The following is a 20849-nucleotide window of genomic DNA, read 5'->3' on the forward strand; positions in this document are numbered from 1 at the left end:
ATTAAAATATATTTGACATATAAGATTGAAGGTATACAGTGGGTTGATTTGACTCATTTACATATTGCAGTATGATTGTCATTGTAGCCTTGGCTAAAACTTTTATCAAGTCACATAATTATCATTTCTTTTTCTGGTGAGAATAATTAGATCTCATCTCTTAGCATATTCGATGTTTGTAATACAGTATTTGTCTATAATCACTATAGTGAACATTAGATCTTCAGGACTTATTTATCTATTGATAAATAAGTTGATGAAACCATGTGTTGATACACGTATCCCGTCTGATTTTACCCCAGTCTGTAAGGTGAGAGCACAGATATTTTAGCTTTTATATTATGGAGGAGGAATGAGCATGTATAGGTGGAATTAGAACTAGAATTCAGAATCTACTGACTTTCCATTCTGCCAAACAAATTTTTTCAACTGTATTGTGTTTGGAACACTTTTTTCAGTCCAGAATTTCCAAACCTGAGTTTTGTTACTTGTTAAAAGCTATTTATTAAAAAACGGGTATCCGATTTTCACATAATTTTGGAGATATCTGCATATTATAGTCCCTTCTTTGAGATTTAACCTTTCCAATGTGAAATCTTGAAGAGGCCTATTTAATAAAACAGTTATGAAATCACAGCCCTGCCTTTTCTTTTGAAGAATGACTCTTAACATCTCAGGGATCATAGTTTAGCAGGCAATTGATTCATGGCAATAGTGGTTGAAACCAGTAGAAAACACTACAATGCAACATTTTTGAGAGCAGGATTTTTAAAATTTATACTTTTAAGATACTTGTGGAGAAGATAATGACTTGTATATCCAGAGGCTTAAAGCAGAACCAAGTCTGTGACCTGGAGAGAAGTTCCCTTGAGTGTCTTCAAAGTGATCTGATAGATTTAATTTTAAAGTTGACCCGGCTCTGATCTTAGGACTTTAGCCAATGAAATTGGTCAGTTTTAGCCTTGCTTGGTAATTAAAACAAATAATCATATTCATAAATGAATTCCAGTTTCAGCTGCTTGGTAGAAGTCTTGTTTTCTTGTCTAAATGAGTACACACATATTTTAACTTCCTAGGACTCTAATTTGAATGAAAACATCTTAGGAGATAACACAAAAAGTTCGGGGACGCCTTTTTTTCTATTTCAGGAAATTAGGGACACTCTTGATTAACATTTTGTTTGCATTTAGCACTAATCAGCATTTGAACATTTTAGTTAAAGTGCCATTTTCAGTGTCTTTGGGTTCGTGGTAGTGACTCTGAGGCAAAAGTGTGAACAGAAGATGAAATAAAAAGACTATTAAAAATTTCAATTTTCTTTTAACCATAGATCGAAAGATATGGATTCCCTTCTGATCTGATCCTTTCGCCCCGAGAAACCATCCAGCTTTATGACGCCATGTTTGAGTGCTGGGAAAGTTGGCCCCGGGCCCAGGTAGGTAATAATTATGGAGCTAATTTGCATTCTGTTATAGTGGGTGGCAGTTTTACTTTTCAGAAAGACAAAATCTTAGGCTTTCTAATGGCTTGCATCTGATCTTTTAAAATGACCAGTGGACGCTTTCCAAAATACAATGGCCTCTTCTCAGACATTCTTCTTTCTAACATTATGTGCTTTACTTTAATGGCATGGAATGTCACTGAAAGCATTTCTTTTTTCCGTTTCTGAGAGACCTTAGTTTCCTCTTATGTCTTGGATGTATAGACCTCCATTTTCTTTCATTGAACGCCCCTCCTTTCTCGTTACCCTAATTGCTGCCAGTTTTAATCTGTTTGGCTTTGCTCTGCATTCTTTCCTTTGAAGAGTTTTTTCATTTAATCAGTTTGGGTACTGGAAACAATGGGGAGAAAAGGCATTCAAGGATCTGCACTTTCAAGAAGCCTGTCATTCTGTTAAGGAAATGCATGATTAAGAAACATCTTTGATTTTCTTGCATGATTTTATTTCATTCTCTGGTATTTCTTTTCAAGGAGCTGGGTCCAGAGAACTTCATTCATTTTAAGAATAAAATAGTCGTTAAGAAGATGGATGCTAGAAAATATGAAGAGAGCTTAAAGGCAGAATTAGCAAATTGGATTAAAAATGGCAATGCAAAGGAGGTAATTTCCATACATTTTTGGTGAAGCGTGCTATCTTCTTGTTTTCTTCAGCTGCATTGCTCAATCATTACCATTTTTTTGTTTTTCTTTTAATCTTTAATTTTCATTTTAGGGTTTTAAGCTGAACATGAAGTCTGGATTCTGAGATAGGATAAAAAGAGAGAAAAGAAATTGATCTTTATCTCCTCCTCTGTGCCTCCTAAAATATGCGCCTCCTAAAATATGTGCCAAAAGCCGCAAGTTCCTGACAGGAGTTATGGCACAGGAAGAATAGAGTTGTCACCCACAGTCAGTCAGTGTTCTTGGTACTGTGGCCATGTAGATACTGGAATCACAGTTAACAGTAACTGAGAAGAATTTTTGACTCGATTTTTTTAGTAAAATTTTAAAATAATTATTATTGTAATTTGTATGAATTATTTGTATATTAAAACCTTAACCTGGGGTGCCCTGGATGATGTGGCCCAGCTGGTTGAAGTATTGTTCTGTAAACCAAAGAACTGCAGGTTCGATTCCCAGTCAGGGCACATGCCTAGGTCGTAGGTTTGATCCCCAGGCAGGGCGCGAATGAGAAACAACCCTCCGATGTTTGCCTCTCGCATTGGTATTGCTCTCCTTCCCTCCCTCTCTCCCTAAAATCAATGAGCATGTCCTCGAGTGAGGATTAAACAACAACAACAAGCCTACATATAAGTAGGGCTCATATAAGTTATTTTAAGGAAGTTGCTAGTCTTCATATTTTGATGTTTGCTGTAGGGCCACGTATCAAAGTTGGTGATTTGGGGGCAGTGACATATAGTAGACTTTCCTAATTTTAACTATTTTAACTTAGATTTTCTCCCCCATCTGAAACCATAATATCATTAACTTCGATTTTCTTCTGCTTCTTTTTTTTTCATTAAAAAATCTCTAACGTGTTTGGAAATGCTTTTTCTGTACGACATGAAGAAACTGGCTCACCCCACCTCCTGCCTAGTGACACTAGCACCAATTGCTAAACTGGCTGGTTTGTGTTGCCTTGAACAATTGCATGTTACGGTGCACACGCGTCTACATACATATGTCATGTCTGTATTGTTGTGCTCTTGTGTATTCATTTGTATATTTCTTTGATGCTTTTTTGCTAAGTTTTATAATATAATTAATTCTCTTGTATCATGTATAATTTTAGAAAATCATAGCAACAGAGATGAGGCAACAATGAGAATATTTTAGTCAAAAGTAATAATTCTTTGCTTTATTCTGAAGAACTTAAACAATTTATTTATTTATTGCTGCAGGCCAAAATGGTCCTGAAGAATCTTAGTCCCGATCTGGCTGTTAGTTCAGAAAACATGACACAGATGTTTCCACTTCTTGTTGAAAAGCTGAAGAAAATGGAGAAGTTACCAGCACTGTTTTTTCTGTAAGTCGTGCATTTACTTTTATGTTTAAATTAAATTTATTGGGCATAAGTCATTTAAATTAAGTTGTTTTTGCTTGTAATTTGTATTGTACTCATTCCTTTAAGTTGAGGAAAGTTTTACTAAGTTTACTGTTGTGATATAGTATTTATTACTATTTTTAGTGTCCATTTATTACTAGAATGAATATTTTAAAATATACCTTTGTAGTTTAATTCTTAATAAAGCACTTTTTATTTGTACTATTACAAATTACCTTCTTTATTTAGTTCCCTTCTCCATTTCTTGTTTACTTTTTACCACTGTATTATTATCAAGGTCTTATTAAATACCCACTTTCAGTAAATATCTAGGTTTAGTAAATACCTAGGTTCTTTTCAAAACAGATAGAATGTTTATGCATGCAAGTAGCCCACATAAAATTAAAGCATCCTTACAATATGCTAGAGTCTCTATTGGTGGGAAAGTTTATTGTTTTCGATTTATAGTTATGAGAACTATAACTTACAGACACTGATCTCTTGATAAATTTTATATTGATATAACATGAAACAGCTTCAAATTGAATATAGCAGTTTAGTTTTGATAATATTAATTTTATAACATCATATCCTGGATTAACTATGATCATATATTTTGAGATCAGAATGGAATGCTTTATTTGCTTTAGGCATTTTCAAACTACTTTAAGCCATAGAGGCTTTATATAACTAAGACCATAGAATCTTGCTCAAGTGGCAAAGTTTAATGAAATTTGTTCACACATAGCCACACATATGGTAATGAATCATTATGATATATATTTAAAATAATGATGATAATGAATACATGGTTGTATTTGGGGGAAATGCACTAAAATTGTTTCTGTACCTTTGTTGCCAAAACAAGAAAAATAAATTTCTGAACCACCAAGAAGTTACACAGCTCATCTACTTTACAAAGATGATTCAGTTCCTCTGGAATAGTTCTTGAAGCCTAGTTACAAAATAGAAATCCGAAAATAACTGAACTCATCACTTATATAGATACGTAAACATAAAATATTGGAAAGCCCAGTATTTCACAAAAAACACTTAAGGTTCAATTCTGCTTGAAGAGTTGAATCTTGACACATTTTAATGGAATTTGGGGTTCTCAAAAAGGCATGCTATGCAAATCCCTGGTCCTACACAGTTTTATTTAGTCTTAAGGAGCCTCAGGTCATCAAAAAATCTGAAGCTTTGTCACAACTCAATCTGTACCTCCGGGAGGTCTTCAAGTAGTAGTCCACCTGTCAACCTTCTCCAGTCTGACCTCTGGGGAAAAAACCATGTGGAGCAAGATTAGAGTGTAGGGACCCTATCCGTGTGTGCATTCTTCCTGGTCAAGCCCGAGTTTGGAATCTGCCTCTGCCCTTTATCAGCTCTCTCACTTTAAGAGAGCTACTTAATTGTTTTGAGCCCTAGTTTTCTCATTTGCAAAATGAGATGATAGAAAAAATAATACATAGGGTTGGGATGAGAATTAGATAAATTAGATTGTACTTATGACATAAGTACAATACTTATGTCATAAGTAATACAATATATTAAGGGCTGATGTCCATAATATGGCTATCAGAGAGATTTTAGAGGAAAATTATTTACATGTGATCTATTTTAAGAAATGAAATACTATCATGAAAATTGCATTGCTTAATACACAATTTATACATAGGCCATAGTAACTTGCATTCAAGTAAAAAGAGAAGCAATGTAATGTCAGGGTTAAGAACATTGAGCCCTGACTGGTGTGACTCAGTGGGTTGAATGCCAGCCAGCAAAGCAAAAGGTCGCAGGTTCAGTTCCTGGCAGGGCACATGCCTTGGTTGTAGGCCAGGTCCTCAGTTAGGGGCATACAAGAGGCAATCAATTGATATATCTCTTGCACATTGATGTTTCTCTCGTCCTCTCTTTCTTCCTCCCTTCCCCTCTCTTTAATAAATAATTTTTTTAAAAAAAGAACATCGGAGGCCAGGCTCTGCTGCATACAAAGTATAGGATCTTCAAGGTCACCTAATCTCTTTATGTCTCCATTTTCTCCTCTGCAAAATAGAGGTCATAATAATGCCTTCCTCATAGAGGTGTTGAGTTAAATAAGTTAATATATTTAAGATATTTAGAATAGTGTCTGACAATAATGAGTACAATGTTTACTATATTTATTACTTTGTCTATTATATAAAATTTCTTGCCATGTGGCAAGAAAAAACTGCTACTGTTTTAAAACTTCTTTTTATTGTTGTCCAAGTACAGTTGTCTCCATTTTCCCTGCACCACTCCCCCCAGCCCAGCCATCCCCGCTTCTCACCCTTGATCCTACCCCTCTTTGGTTTTGTCCATGTGTCCTTTATAGATGTTCCTGAAAATCCTTCCCCCTTCTCCCCCCATTATACTCTTCCCCCTCCCCTCTGGTTACTGCCACTTTCTTAATCCTTCATTCACCAGTATGTAAATTTATTTACTCTTCACTGGAAAACATTTTCTCTTCATGCTAATTCTGTAAAGACTTTAGAAAAGCCCTTTGCTTTACAATTAACATTAAGAAAAACTTTACTGTGTAGACTCAATCTATGATGAGCCATGATTAATAAACTGATAATGGCTACTGGTTACTTCTAGGCATAGGATTTAGCTAATAAAGTATTATCGGGGAATAATATTTAAGTGGATATTTCAGTCTTCTTGTCAATAGCCCTAACTTCCTGATACAGGTCAATGTATATTATATAGAGAAAAAGAATGTTCGATTTTAGTTTCCCTAGAAATATTTCGCTCTTCACATACCAGGGGAATTTAATCTGTAGCGATTTGGCTAGTTAATTCCTTAGTCTCTAGTTTAAATCCCAAAGTGCCAGGAAGTCTGGACCTGGCATTCGCATTTCAAAATATATAAAGCCCGGACTCTGGATACATTTGTAGATTGTAAAGGCCAGCAATTTCTGGAGTTCTTCTGGTCTCTGGAAAAAGTTGTCACATTCCAAATGGTTAAGGCAAGAATCCAAACTTCTCTCCTATTCTTTCCATCCTATATGTAGATTATAAAAAAGCCTAATTCTTAGAAACAGAGAATAGGTTAGTGGTTGCCAGGGAATGGCAATGGGGTGGGGCAGGGGGAATGAATGAGATGTTGACTGAAGGGTACAAAGTTCTCATTGTAAGATGAGTAAGTTTATGGAATCCAATGCAGAGCGTGGTGACTATAGTGAACAAAACTGTATTGTATACTTCAAAGTTGCTGGGAGGCTAGATCTTTTTTTTTTACTGTTTTATTTATTTATGTATTTATTTATTTATTTATAAATGGATTTATTGGGATGGCATTGATTAATAAAATTATTCAGGCTTCGGGTATATAATTCTACAGCACATCATTTGTGTATTGTACTGTGTGTTCACCACCCCAAGTCAAGTTTCCTTCCATCACCACTTATCCCCCCTTTAACACCTTCTTTCTCTCCCCACCCTCACTTCCCTCTGCCAATAATCATACCGTTATCTGTGTCTATGAGTCTGTTTTTTTCTTTGCACTCACAAATACAGAGAACAGACTGACAGCTGTCAGAGGGGAGAGGGTTGGGGGCTGGGTGAGTAGGGTAAAGTGAGAGTGTATCTTAAATGTTCTCACCACACGCACACACACGCACACACACACAGAGATAAGGTAATTATGTGAGGTGGTGGATGTGCTGGCTAATATTATTATGGTCATTTGGCTATATATATATTATATTTGTATCAAGTCATCATGTTGTAAACCTAAAACTTATACAATGTTGTATGTCAATTTTATATATCTCAATAAAACTGGGGGAAAAATAAAGAAGTCACTAAAATTCACAAATAATTTGGCTATCAAGAAATCTGAACCTAAATATCTTTACTTAACAGTAAGGGCCTTTGACTCTGTTATGGACAGACCTAAAGGTCAGTAAAATTAAATGCAACAACTACCCCAACAATGAAAATAAATAAAAGAGCAAATTTTAAAAACATTTTTCCCTCATTTTTCATGAGTGGAGGGAGGCATCTCTCCTCTGTATACAAACAGAAAAAATTCATGGTCCTCTGTCCCTTGCGTGGGGAGTGTCTGACTACCCCTACAGGAAAAATTTCCATAGGCTCTTGTTACCATTACACCAGGGGTAAGGTCTAGGGCACGGAGGGGAACTTCTTATGTACTGTGACATAGTTACTAAGGAGTCTGCTGACACAAGACACCTTGTGTGTCTGTTCGGGATAAAGCTGATAAAGATGGATATTAAAAACTCAATGGGTATGTGTCAGGCTGATAGCAGTAAATGGAAATATGATTGCATTCTATTGATGACTTTATTTTCAAGACAAGCATTCTTTTCACTTGTTTCCAGATTCAACTTAGGAGATGTAGAGAAGAGAGCTAAAAGTGTGAGCACTTTTTTGAAGGAGAAGCAAGAGAGAGAAAGGCCTCCCAAAGCTGATAAAGAAGCTCACGATATGGCTAACAAACTTCGAAAAGTTAAAAAATCGATTGAGAAACAAAAGATAATGTAAGTGTCTAACTGAACAAAAGGGGTGGGTGAAAAATTAAAATACTTTACAAATCCCAGTCGGAAACATACATTGAATGTGCAACAAAGAAGATCTAGTTACTGCTTAGACGTTTTTGCAAAGTAAGTAAATTTGGGTGGGAGATTAGGGTAAAAATAAGTAGCCATAATATTTACATGTGTCTAAGTTGGGTAAATTAGTCTCATTTAGGGCTTGGGAGAGGCGGGACCACAGCCTATGAGTATGGCTAGACTACATACCTGACATCATCTTTCCTCAAAACAAGTACATCTTTGATACCTATGCGCTTACTCTCAGCCCTCAGAAGACTTAAACAAAGTCTACTCACAATATAGAAGTGTCACTGGTGTCATCATAATCTCATGTGACATAGAATGAGCTTGAAAATGGACTGAAATGGCAATTTTAGCTTTGGTGGCAATTTGCTCTTTTGACTCCTCTTCCTTGATCTCAGTGTCTAATTCTGACCACTCAGGGTCCAGAATAGTTATTCTCTCTACCATCTTCTCCATCTTTGGTCACTGCCTACCTGAGACGCTCATTATGTCTTCCTTGCAGAGGACTTCCCCCGGGCCCCCGTAAGATTCACCACTTTCCAATCTAGCTAACAAATGATTTTGCTAATTTCCGATTGATTAAATCATCTCTCACTCAACAGGTTTCCTTGTCCTTTGCTCATAACATGAAGGGTCCAGACAGAGACAGCATAGGACTGAAGATCAACAACTGATCTTCTGATTAGACTCTTTTTTCAGCTTGCTAGAAGCTACCATTTCGAGTTGAATTAGTAACCAATAATTCAACCTATAAAAAGATAAAGAATGTTTTAATACCTTGTTTAACCCCGCTGTCATACTGAGGGTGAGTGGGGCCCCTGCCCTGAGCCCTGTACTTTGCAAAGTGCCACTCTGGTCCTCCTCCATCTGTATCCATTCCTGCAAAATTGTCAGCCAGCAGAGCTTATGCATGCCCACCTGGAGCTCACTCGCACCCTTTTAAATTCCAATTTTTTAGGGAGCTATATTTGTCAAAGTAGGAGGATAGAATGTGTTATTTGGTAGTTTATAATCTTGACTTAAAAGTCATAGTCAGATAGCATTATGTGGGCTTGGGTTCCTCACTTCGCACACAGTAGGGCCAGGCCTTCCCATAGTCTTGGCATTCTCCCCTGAGTTGTGTTAGTTGGAGGTGAGAACACTTGATGACGGTGTACAAGTGAGTTCATCTCTTATTTGGAGCTGTCTTATATGCACAGTTAAGAGCACATCCAGGAAACTGAAAGATCCAAGAAAGGATAAATGACCTGGGTATCTCTGAAAGGCTGTTACTGGAACAAGGAATAATCGAGTCTGGTCACACAGGGTTATCTAAACCAGGGTTTATGGAGTGATGTCATAGGTCAGATTCCCCAGTGGCACCTGCTGTGATGGGCTGTCTGTATAAGGGATTTATTGAAGCAGTGTGCTTATGAGGGACTATAAGAAAGTGAGGGAAGCAAAAGAGGGAAGGTGAAGATAAGCAAGGATGTGAGTTTTGCTAGAATACTGCCTGAGGCTGGTCCACAGAGAGATCTGGAGGCACCACAAAACTGTCCTAATTTGAGTCAAGGTGGCTTGATGTGGAAACAAGCCCACAGTGGAGAAAAAGGATGGCATGGCCACTCTCTGAGTGAGTGAGGACTGGTCCATCACTTGCCTGGATAGGCTTTTATTGCTTTTCTGGGCACATTACATTGAGGATGGTCCTCATTTACTACACACAGGTTCACTTTAGGTGGTTACCTTTTATAGAAAGCAGAGGATGTTGCTAATTATATCAAACAAGAAGGGTATTTGCAAATGTAAGGGGAAAAGTGGTTGAACTGGTTACACTCCTCCTTGGGAGGTTTATCATAGATTTTAGGGAGTTACTTTAAAGATAAGCAGTAAATGTTTGCTGCCTCAATTCAGGGTGAGGGAGTTTTAGCAAAAAGCAAGTCTCAAAGTGGCTTAGGTACAAGGCAGGCCTGATTCCTCACAGGAGAACCTATCCACGGGCATGGGTCCTGTGCACTGGACCTCACTTCCCACTGGCCTTTCCAAGTGGGAGCTGGACTACATTTCCCACACCACACAGAACAGTCTCCTATAGTGGCTAACTTCTGGACCTCCTATCACTCAGTTACTGGCTGTGGGCTACTTGCCCATTCCCAAGAGAGGTTGTAACCCCTGGGAATTTCCAACAGGCTTGTCAACTGAGGGTCGTTCTGCAGGGAACTATGCAGCCAAGAGCTCCTTGCAACCAAACTCAGAGCAGTTATAGCATCCACCACAAGGAAAGAAGGAGAATGGCCTGCAGTTGGCAGTGTGGAGCTAGGAGGTTGCGTACCTTACCCTCAAGCCTAGTGTTACAAAGGTTGAGGAAGAGAAAATAATCATCAGTTTAGAAAGTGGACCACTTATCAAGGTCATGTGGGCAAAGGTCATTGTGTTTCGCTTATAGCAAAAAGGGAAGGAAACATTTGACAAGAGGGCACCTTACAGTAAGAGCAGTAGTAAGCCTTCAGAGAAAATGTGCATATACAAGGAAATTTCTTATAGGGACAAGTTCCAAAGGCCAATGAGGAAGTATGTTAGAGAAGAAGATCGAGTCAGGGTGTTAAGGTGTCTGTAGGAGTGAATGTCTGGGTTATGAGGAAGATTTGGGAAGTCTTCGGCTTCCTAAAGTGGCCAAATTCATTATGTAAAATTTGTTTTTATTAACAGAGATGAAAAAAGCCAGAAGAAGCCCAGAAAAATGGATAAAAGCCTAATACATGAAGCAGAGCATGATAATCTACTCAGGAATTTAGAGAAGAACCTGGAAATCCCTCCAGAGTGTACATATGCCGATCAGAAGGCAGTGGGCGCGGAGGTGAGCACTTCCAATGAAATAGCGCTCCCGGAAATTATTGCACTCATTGCCATTGCTTCTCAGTGATAGACAGTGTTGAACATAATAATTAAATGCAATCTCTGCTAGAGATGTCTGTGTATATGACCTCCTGGTTACACATAATATTTAAGGGCTGTAGAGAACATGCTGAAAAGGACAGGATTAGATTTATAGATTCTTTTTTTTAGTATTTTATTTTTTACTTTTAGACAGAGAGGAAGGGAGGGACAAAAAGAGGGAGAGAAACAGCAACGTGTGAGAGATACATTGGTCAGTTGCTTGTTACACGTCCCCAAATGGAGACCTGGCCCGCAACCCCAGCATGGGCCCTGACTGGGAACTGAATCAGCAACCTTTTGGTTTGCAGACCAGTGCTCAACCCACAGAGCCACACCAACCAGGGCTTTATAGATTATTTCTTGCTTGTTTACAATTTACCCCTGAGAGTGATTGGCCTTTTCGTTATTTGTTTCTGTGATACCATTTTTCACAGCTTGAATTCTGGGCCTCTGTCTCATCTGCCTCATTTGACTATTTGGGTACCTGTACTCCAATATACTTTAAATAATATACACAAAATCTTTCAAATTCAGAGGCTTTTTATGTTATATTCAAAACATTCCACCAAAAAAGGCATCGAAATACCTATAAGTGGTATGGTGTTTCTTCTTTAAACATTTTTTAGGTAAAATAAATCATGCTTATAACAGACAAATTTGAAAATACAAGTTAGTAGCAATAAAAAGCAATGCTGGCCATCAGAAGTAATTATTACTCTTCAAGATGAACCTTGCATACCCTTTATTTGTGACTACACACATGCACACACGAACACATGTGCACAAACTATGTATTCACACACACATAGGGTGGGCAACAGTAGTTTACAGTTTTGAGTACACAAAACACAGAGTTTATTCTTATGTTATTGTTTATTAATTATTGTGTTATTTTCTACATGGACAACTGTAAAAACCTACTTTTGCCCCACCCTACACATATATCCATTCTATTGTGTACATTCTTTGTAAACTTCATGGTCTCTTCCTTCTTAATGTACTTATATCATAATTTTTAGTAGATCTTTAATAATCCATTGTACAGGTGACTATATAACTGAAGTGTCTTAGGGGTTATTTTTCTTTTTCTGCTCATAAAGCAGTGTTTATCTTTGTACATATAACTGTCCATAAGTGGAATTCCTCCTTAGGGCACAAATATTTTTAAGGCCACTTGTGACCAATTTGCAGTGAGAAGTAGCATTCCTAGACCATGCAGGGTAAGGAACCTGCTCTGTCTTTTCGGAGAACTCTCTTTTCCCCTGAGACTCCTACGGATCCACTGGAGAGATGACCTGCCTCGGTGGGAGCAGGTCCTACGCGCTCGCCTCCTCTGGGTCTCTGATCTACTGCTTGGTCAGCACTTCCCACCCCTGCAGCCTGCAGAGGGGAGGGCTGTGGTGAACCAGGGCAAGATCTGCTCAAGGCTAGGGAGTGTTTCTTACAGTTACGGTTACTGCCCGAAAATGTTCTTTGTGCTCAGGTTGAGTCAATTCCCAACAGTTGCCTCTGTAGCCAAATTATGATATAGTATATCTATTATTTTGATTCAGACACTCTATTCTGATTTAAATTAAAAGGAGATAAAAAGAATCAAAATCCCTAACATTCTTGCTTTTTTCAGATGTTGCAGATGGTGTTCGACCGAGTAAAATTCACAAGAAAAGGTGCAGAACTGAAGGCTTTGGCAGAAAGGGGTGTCGGATATCATCACAGTGCTTTGAACTTCAGAGAAAAACAGTTAGTTGAAATTCTGTTTAGGAAAGGGTTTATTCGGGTAGGTAAATATTGTCATTCTAAAATTGGAAGCTGTGTTTACATAAAGATGTATACCCTATGAAAAGGGAAAAGTAACCACTTTTTCTCATCTAACTGTTTTTTATGAAACCTGATATGACTCCATATTTCCCATCTCATTTAACTGAGGGAGAGGTTTTGACATTTGTTATTCCGTTCATCTCTTTTTCATGAAATTAAAATAGTTCCTATAAAGATACTTTTCCAAATATTTCTGTAGTTAAACTACCTATGCTGATCTTAGAATAACCCCTTGCTTTTTAAATTTATAATATCTAGGGAATTTGTTCAGCTGCTCATATAATTTTAGCTACAGACATTCTTTTATGAGCTTGGACAACATGATAGTGCTTTGATTAGATCTTTTCTCAAAATAGCTAAAAGAAGAACAAGAATGTATCGCTTCCTCACAGCCCACCGCATACCGTGGCAGTGTTTTTAAATATGTCACTTCTCAACGCTCCTTCTTATCACCGATAGTGGACAAGAAGAAGATTTCCTGAAATAGCCTGCAAGCCAAACCCATGCTATGTTTTATTTATGTCCCATGAGGGTGCATGGGGGTAGCCTGGATAAATTCACAAAGACATGAATTATATCATTTCCTAGTACTTTAGATCTCCAGTAATACTTAAAAGAGACCCTGACTTTTTCAAATGATCTATATTAAATTTTTTTTTGTATCATTACCAGAGGAAACAGTATTCTTCTACGCTGTTGCAGGAAACAAATGTCGGGGACACATGCAAAGGAGGATTTGAGGCGTAGTGGCTAGATTTATTGGGGCAAAAACGAAGGAAGGGCTTAGGCCGTGTCTCATCCATGACCAGGCAGCTCGCCTACATCGCACTGTGGAAGAAGTAAGGGAGGAAGGCCAGGACCCCTTAGCCTGGCAACCGGGGGCTCCAGCAGTCCAGTCCCATCTCTGTTTCCATGGGCTGTGAATGGCACTGCACTTCTGCCCATCCTCCATGCAGCTGCCGACGAAAGAGAGCACCTGGGACCTTCACTAAGCTTTGGTTATATTTCCTTGGGCTTGGGAGAAATAGGCTTTCTTTCACATCATCCAATATCTTTCCTCCCACTTCCGAGGGCTCTGCCAGTGCCTCCCTTTATGCATTCCCTTTCTTGGGTATTCCCTGGTTCCCTTATCCTATCTTGTTTTATTCCCCCCAGATTCCCCCAGGGTAGACTCCTCCCCTTTGCGTTTGCATCGATAGGGGGAGCAGGCCGGTTGTCAGCTGAGGAGATTGGAAAGCCAATCTTTCCTGCTCGCTCTGATGCCTGGAGTGGCTGTAGAGCTGCCCCTTCCTAGTTAATCCTTCATAATTAGATGTTTGCTCCCCTTTCTTTAATACCTAACTAGCTGCTTGCTGTAACACTATGATGTAGATCATATTTGTGTGGGTGTGTGTGTGAGAGAGGAAGGGAGAGAGAGGAAGAGAGAGAAAGAGAGACTGAGTTTGAGATTGATTTTGCTACTCTGAACAGTGTCTTTTGATCTTAGATAAATGTTGAAGAAAATCCAACAGCATAATTAAAAGATGAATCTGTAATCTGAAAAAAACCAAAGTATATTGTTAACAACTTTGTCTAGTTTTTCTCTTAAATACTAAGTTATTTATTTTAAAAGTCAGTAGCTCGAGACAAAAATTTGCTAGGTGATTTTGCATTGAGGAGAATAGGCACCTGTGTGTTCTGATCAGCACATCCTGTATCTAAAATAGTACCTTTTATACAGTAGTTGCTAGATCTCGGTAGAAAAGTGATAAGGAAATAATGCTAGCTCTGTGACAAAGAATACATTTTTATGAAGGTATTCATTCTCATGACATTTCAAATGTAATGGTCTTTTTCATTTTTATTCTCATTATTTTTAGATAGATAATGGTGTGTTGCATTTTGACAGGTGTCTAGACCTCCACTACAGAATAATTAGAGAAAATCACCACATATATTTAACCATTGACATTAACCATGGCGCATATGATAATCAGTATATAGGGAGAGAGAAGGCAATTAGAAAAACCCAGCATTATATGAAAATACAAGCAAAAATAGATTGTTTTTTAAACTTTAAAGTTTGCCGTACCCCTTTTCTGGTTCTGGTAATTCAGGGGAGAAATAGGACTTTGCTCATATTTCTTAGATATGCTATTGCCATAGAAATAACCTTCACAAATAAATTAGTCATGATGTAGGCCCAGGGCTTGTAAAAGCATTATTGCCCTTTCAGGAGGAAATTTCCTCTCCAGTCATTTATTTAAAAATATTTACTGAACACTGATCATGCACCAGGCACTCTTCTGACCAGGGCTGCAATGCTGGATGGGGATTGTATACCAGTGGGTAGTATTACTCGAGGCCATCATTAATTTTCTTCTGCTCTGAAGAAAAATACTGTAGGATAGGGAGAGAAACAGTGAGAATAGGGGTGCTTATTTTGAATATGGCAGGCCAGAAATTTCTCTTTGATGTTTGGGCGGAGAACTGAATACAGCCAAGAAAAGACTATCTGGGAAAGAATATTATGTGCAGAGCCAAGAGTGACTGGTATCGGTGGCCCTGGGCTGAGAAGGTGCTTGATGTGTTTGTGAAATAGCAAGAATACCACTGTGGTTTAACTGAAGTTCAAAGTTCAGTAGCTGTGTGACATTTTACAGAAATCTTATTTCATGAGGTAATTGTTCTATTCTCTTTCTAGGTGGTGACCGCTACCGGGACACTTGCTTTAGGAATAAATATGCCTTGTAAATCTGTGGTGTTTGCTCAAAACTCAATCTATCTCGATGCTTTAAATTACAGACAGGTATTGTGACATGCACAAATTCTCCACTGCATCACTAAAATATGGCCATAAAATAGTAAAAAGGAAAAGTGAACCTTTAGTTTCCAAACAGGCCACAATTTATGGGCGAGTACACTTGACATTTGTTCATGCCTGACTATCACTTTTAGCTGTGCAATAATGAAAAGCTCGTGCATGTGGGATTATGTGACCATCGCTGACCAGGCATGTGACTTTGGGAGAGGTATCCAAACTGCCCGGTCCTTCTAACCTGCGGAAGAGGAATGATAATTAGCATTCCACAGCCAGTTTGCAAGAGTTAAAGGAAGTGGTTCGCAGGGAAGGTGCACCCTGAAGGTGCGGCGTGGGGGCACCCTCATTCATCTGCGGTGCACACGGCCTTGTGCTGTGGAGCTTTGTTGCGTCTCTCTTCTTGGCTGCTGACATGGAGTCTATTACTGAGCCCATTTCAGGAGTTTCCTCTAGCGCTATTTAATTTTTGCCTTGTAATTTCTTTTTCAGTATGTCATCAGACATTCTTGGCCTTGTGTTAGTAAAATAATTTTTCTGAATGTCACTTCTTCTTACTTTAGTATGTCCTGCACACGTCCCATTTGTCTTCATCGCTTTCCCTGCTCAGCAATGTTTGAGGTATATTTTAACTAGAGGCATGAAATTTAGATATCTCAGCTAATGTTCAAGTGTTTATCAAAGTGCCACCCCTTCCCTTTCTCTCTAAATGCTTCTTTTGGCCGTAGAGTCCTTGCTTCTTATTTCCCGCCACTCCAACCCCTGTCGTTTTTATTTCTCCTCCTGCTTCTATGCCATGCACAAGCTCTCTCTTATCAACTTTGGGAGTCTCATGCTTAGGGCTCAGGAGCCAGGATGTTATGCTATTTTAGATAATGAACTCGGGAGTGAAAATGTCAGAGTTTGAATCCTGGATCTCCCAAGCAAATGCCTGGTTGTTTGACTATGGGCAAATTTCCTATATTCCCTGTGTCCCAGGTTCTATATGGTAAAATGGGGGTAATGATTAGACTTACCATATAGTTGTGAGGTGTGCATACAAAAAAGTTTCAAGGACTTAGCACATTCTAAGCACTTAATAACTCCGAACTAATAGAACTTCCCTAAGGAGTTTGTTCTTAACTTGCTATTTACACATAGTGTTTCTGAATTTCATCTTCTTCATGCATTTCCTCAGTTTGGGCAAATTTTTATAATGATTTGTAACTCAACACACTTGTGTGTGAGAGAGAGAATGCTAGAGAAAGGGATGAGCAAAGGGCAGATGGGAAGGGGGAGACTTTGTGTAATAAGCTGTACGTAAAGTTGAAATCAGAGCCTAATCTTGTCTTCCTGTTTTTTTGTTTGTTCTGTGTATAATACAAATGTCTAGCATGATTTCTGACATGAGACAAGTTCATAAATAATAATACATGTCTCAGTTTTAGCTCTGTCTCAGCCTGGTAAATTCTGTAAGGACTGCATGGTTGGATTTTTCCTTCAGGTACTCAATGGCGAGATAGGCATGATTTATGTGTCCCAACCCCATGTAAAGGCACCAGACAAAGCGGGAAAAAGCAGTTATGGGCATGGACAACAGAGTGGTAATCACAGGGGGGTGGGAGTGTATGGGGGATGAATGGTCCTGGACAAAGCCACAGTGAAAAATAAAATTAAAAAAAAAGTATTCAGGTAAGTTTTACACTGCTATTCTATTCTGTTTCCAGATGTCAGGACGTGCTGGAAGACGAGGCCAAGACCTGATAGGAGATGTATATTTCTTTGATATTCCATTGCCCAAAATAGAAAAACTCATAAAATCCAATGTTCCTGAACTCAGAGGACAGTTCCCCTTCAGCATCACCTTTGTTCTACGACTCCTGCTCCTGGCTTCGAAGGGGGATGACCCGGAGGACGCCAAGGCAAAGGTACTGTGCTTGGCATTTTCTAAGGCAGAGTGTTCATTACTGGCCAGACTGTGGTCTGCTGTTCTTGTGGAATTCTGCAGCAATAACTTTCAGTTCCATTAGTCTTTAATGCTTTACACTGTCTTGAATAATATAGCATTTGGGGTGGAGAGGAAGCATAACAATTCATTGTGCTTGTCTCCTCTATCAATCATAGAATTTGTGGCTAGGTGGGCATTTGGAATTACTCCAGATTATGGTTTTCATGTGTGATAGACCTTGTCCCATAGTAGTTAAGGATGCTGGCCGTGGATTTAAAAAGATCTGCATTAGATTCCTATATCTACTATTAAGACAAAAATATTTGTTTTTATGATTTTGAAAGAAAAGTTTATTTTTCATAAAAAAGTAACCCAAGTTCATCAAATAATATTTGGATAATATAGAAAGTTGAAAGAAGAAAAAAATGCACATACCTAGTTCCACTATTCAAAGACAATTACATTATCATTCTGATATTTCTAAACTTGTTTTCTAAGCATAGGTGTGCATATGGTTTTTAAACATAGATATATATATATATGTTTATATTAAATTAGACTTCAGAATATGGTCATAAATTTTACTGAACGGTTTTTTCAGATAAATATTTTGCACCCAACCCCTAAATGAGAGATTTAAAATTCAAAATTAAATAATTTGTTTTTCGTCTTTGTGGAGATGTCTTGTGACAGGGACCCCGCCTGTCTGTTTTTGTATATTGATTAGTGTGCCCAGTTAAATCAGATGCTGTTTGCTGAGGTGAGGACTCCTGTAGGGGTTTTGTGATACATTGGCTCTTAGGTTGGTTGATGGTGCTCCAGGTCAGGATCATTGACACCAAAACATGCTCATTTTTGAGCGCTTACTTAATTTTTACCTCTGTATAGGAAAGAAGATAGGTTAGTAGAATGGTTTCTTTTCTTTGCCTTGACGTATGTGAGAAACGCTATCTGTGACCTTCACACAGAAAAGGCTTAATTAAGTGTGGGCACAGAATTCTTAGATTGTTGTCTTTGCTTGTCACATTGAACTGAGTGAGTTTTATCGCCTTCTGCCATTCACTGTTGCAGAGGAGTCAACTCTTAGATTTTTCTCTAGGGGAGCCATGCTCATTCCTGTTCTCTTGGAGTTCATTTGGTTTTTTTCAGGGGTGGGCAGGGCTATGTAATTCTATGAATCTTTCTTTTTTAATCCTTATATTTCAAATTCTTTTTCCTAGGATTTTCTGTTTTGTGGATCCTCTTTTAAATTGGTGTTTTAGTTCTTCTATGATAAGAACCTCAATCTTCATGCTTCATGCTCAGATATTTTTATTGTGTTAAAATACACATAATATATTATGTGTTAAAATACACATACTGTGTTACAATACACATTTTAACCATTTTTAAGTAGACAATATATAGGAATGTTAAGTATATTTGGATTATGCAACATTCAAGTAGATTTGGAACTAAGAAAAGATTTCTTAAAATATTTGACCTTTGATATTTGCTTCAGTTTTAATTTGCTGAGTTGTTGGGGTTTTTTTTTTTAGGAAAAATTATAATTTTTAAATTTAAAATCCTTTTTTCCTTTTGTTCTTTATTGTTAACCAACATGCAATTTATCTTCCACATTGCTGATGAGGATCTCCAAAGTTTCAGTTCTGCTTTTTCGTAAGACATCTGTGGATTTGAGTTCCACTATTGATTTTGCTATTTAGTGCTGCTACTTAGTTCTGTTGTAGGTTTTTCTATTTTCCCATTTTTAAGCAAGTTACATGTATCCCCATCTGGCATTTTGCCAAAGAATAAGATGTATGATTTTCCTTCTGGCTTCATTTTTTGTCCAGTTAAATACTGTTTAAACACCCTCTTAAACTGAGAGCTAGATGAATGTGTATTGGCCCAGATCTCAGTATTTAGTAGATTTTCAGCTTATGTAGCTTCTCTGCACTGAACATGGATCTTCTCCTTTCACCAGCCTCACTGACACATTGCCCATGCGGTTGTCACTGATTACTGCACACTGCAGAAGGCATGGCTAACAGGGTTCTTCACTCTCTGAATGAGACCTATGTGGCCTTCATCCCTACGTTTACAGGGAACCCCCAGGAGTCACTCACCCTCACACACTCCGCTGTTTTCTGGCTGTTGTCATGTATGACTAAATGTAGAGCAAGAGAGAGAACAGTTTGGAGGATCAGGCATTTTTGGTGCTCTCAGAAGTTTCTACCCCAAAGTAAAGATGATGAACAGTACACCTGCTTCTTCTGCTCCTTATCTTCCTTCCTCCCTCCCTCCCTCCCTCCCTCCCTCCCTTCTAGTCCACGGGCCTTATTGTGAGTAGAGACTCTTCCTAGTTTCTATAGATTTTCACATCCAAAGGCTTAAATTTGGTCATCTTGGGAAAGTTTCCTTTTAATTGGCACCTCATAGACATTTTACTGTGTGATTGAAAGATATCTAAACTGTTACCTCAATGTTGTCTTTCACTGAAAACCAAGCAATATTTTTATTTTTATTACTTTAATTTAATCAACCTAGTTCCATTGTTTTGGGACAATATGGCAGGACATGGAATAATATAGTATCTTATTTTCTTCCAGAGCCATCCAAGAGTTATAAGCTTTGAAACTCGAGTTGTATTTATTACCAGATTATTTGGGAATATCTCTCATTTCTGGTGATTCTATTTGATATGTTCTGTTTGTTACAGGACAGATCTGCCATGTAAAAACATGGTAAACCAAGTAATATGAAATCTTATGTATTGCTGGTATTGTAACTGAGCAAAGTAGGGCCCATGCAGGTGGCACCTTGATACATGACCCAAAATTAGTGTTGTAGGAAACAGGTTTTTATTACAGGGGTGAAAGTATAAACCTCCACCCCCTCAGGGGGTGGGGGTTGAGAGCACCCCTTCTCAGAGCTTTCCTCTCCCACAAGACCCAGTGCTTCTCTTGCTTCCCTACTAGGCTATAAGCCAAAACCAATCCTAATAGTTCCCCATATCCTTATCTGTTTTTAAGCTGTCTGGGCAAACAGTTCTCCATCCCCTGTGGAAATGCACTTGTGGTTTCAAAGTCACCATTATCTCGCAGCAGCTCTCTCCTTCAGAATCTGGGGCAGCTTGTCCTCAGCCTCCATGGAATAGGGCTGAGGACAACCTGTGCCATGTTGCAGTGGATCATGGTGGAGTCCTGGAAGGCACAAATTCCAAAAGACTGGCCTCTCCCTATGTCCCTCAGAGAAGCAGAGGTCTTCAGGCTCCAGCCACAG

General features: G+C 38.4%; 1 protein-coding gene across 3 annotated transcripts in view; it reads left to right on the forward strand.

The window, feature by feature from the left end:
- Positions 1–20849, forward strand: part of LOC118995337 (probable ATP-dependent RNA helicase DDX60) — a 97171-nt gene that overhangs the window by 56506 nt on the left and 19816 nt on the right. For 2 of the 3 annotated variants that reach the window (XM_037058246.1, XM_037058247.1), the window contains exons 24-31: positions 1331–1435; positions 1972–2100; positions 3381–3505; positions 7891–8049; positions 10816–10963; positions 12668–12820; positions 15545–15649; positions 17365–17565. In XM_037058246.1, coding sequence (XP_036914141.1) covers positions 1331–1435; positions 1972–2100; positions 3381–3505; positions 7891–8049; positions 10816–10963; positions 12668–12820; positions 15545–15649; positions 17365–17565 — 1125 coding nt within the window. The remainder of the gene's footprint in view (positions 1–1330; positions 1436–1971; positions 2101–3380; positions 3506–7890; positions 8050–10815; positions 10964–12667; positions 12821–15544; positions 15650–17364; positions 17566–20849) is intronic. The other variant, XM_037058248.1, reaches the window with a different exon arrangement.

This window comes from Sturnira hondurensis, unplaced genomic scaffold (assembly GCF_014824575.4).
Source record: "Sturnira hondurensis isolate 20B ecotype Veracruz unplaced genomic scaffold, ASM1482457v3 Scaffold0010128, whole genome shotgun sequence".
Lineage (NCBI taxonomy): Eukaryota > Metazoa > Chordata > Mammalia > Chiroptera > Phyllostomidae > Sturnira > Sturnira hondurensis.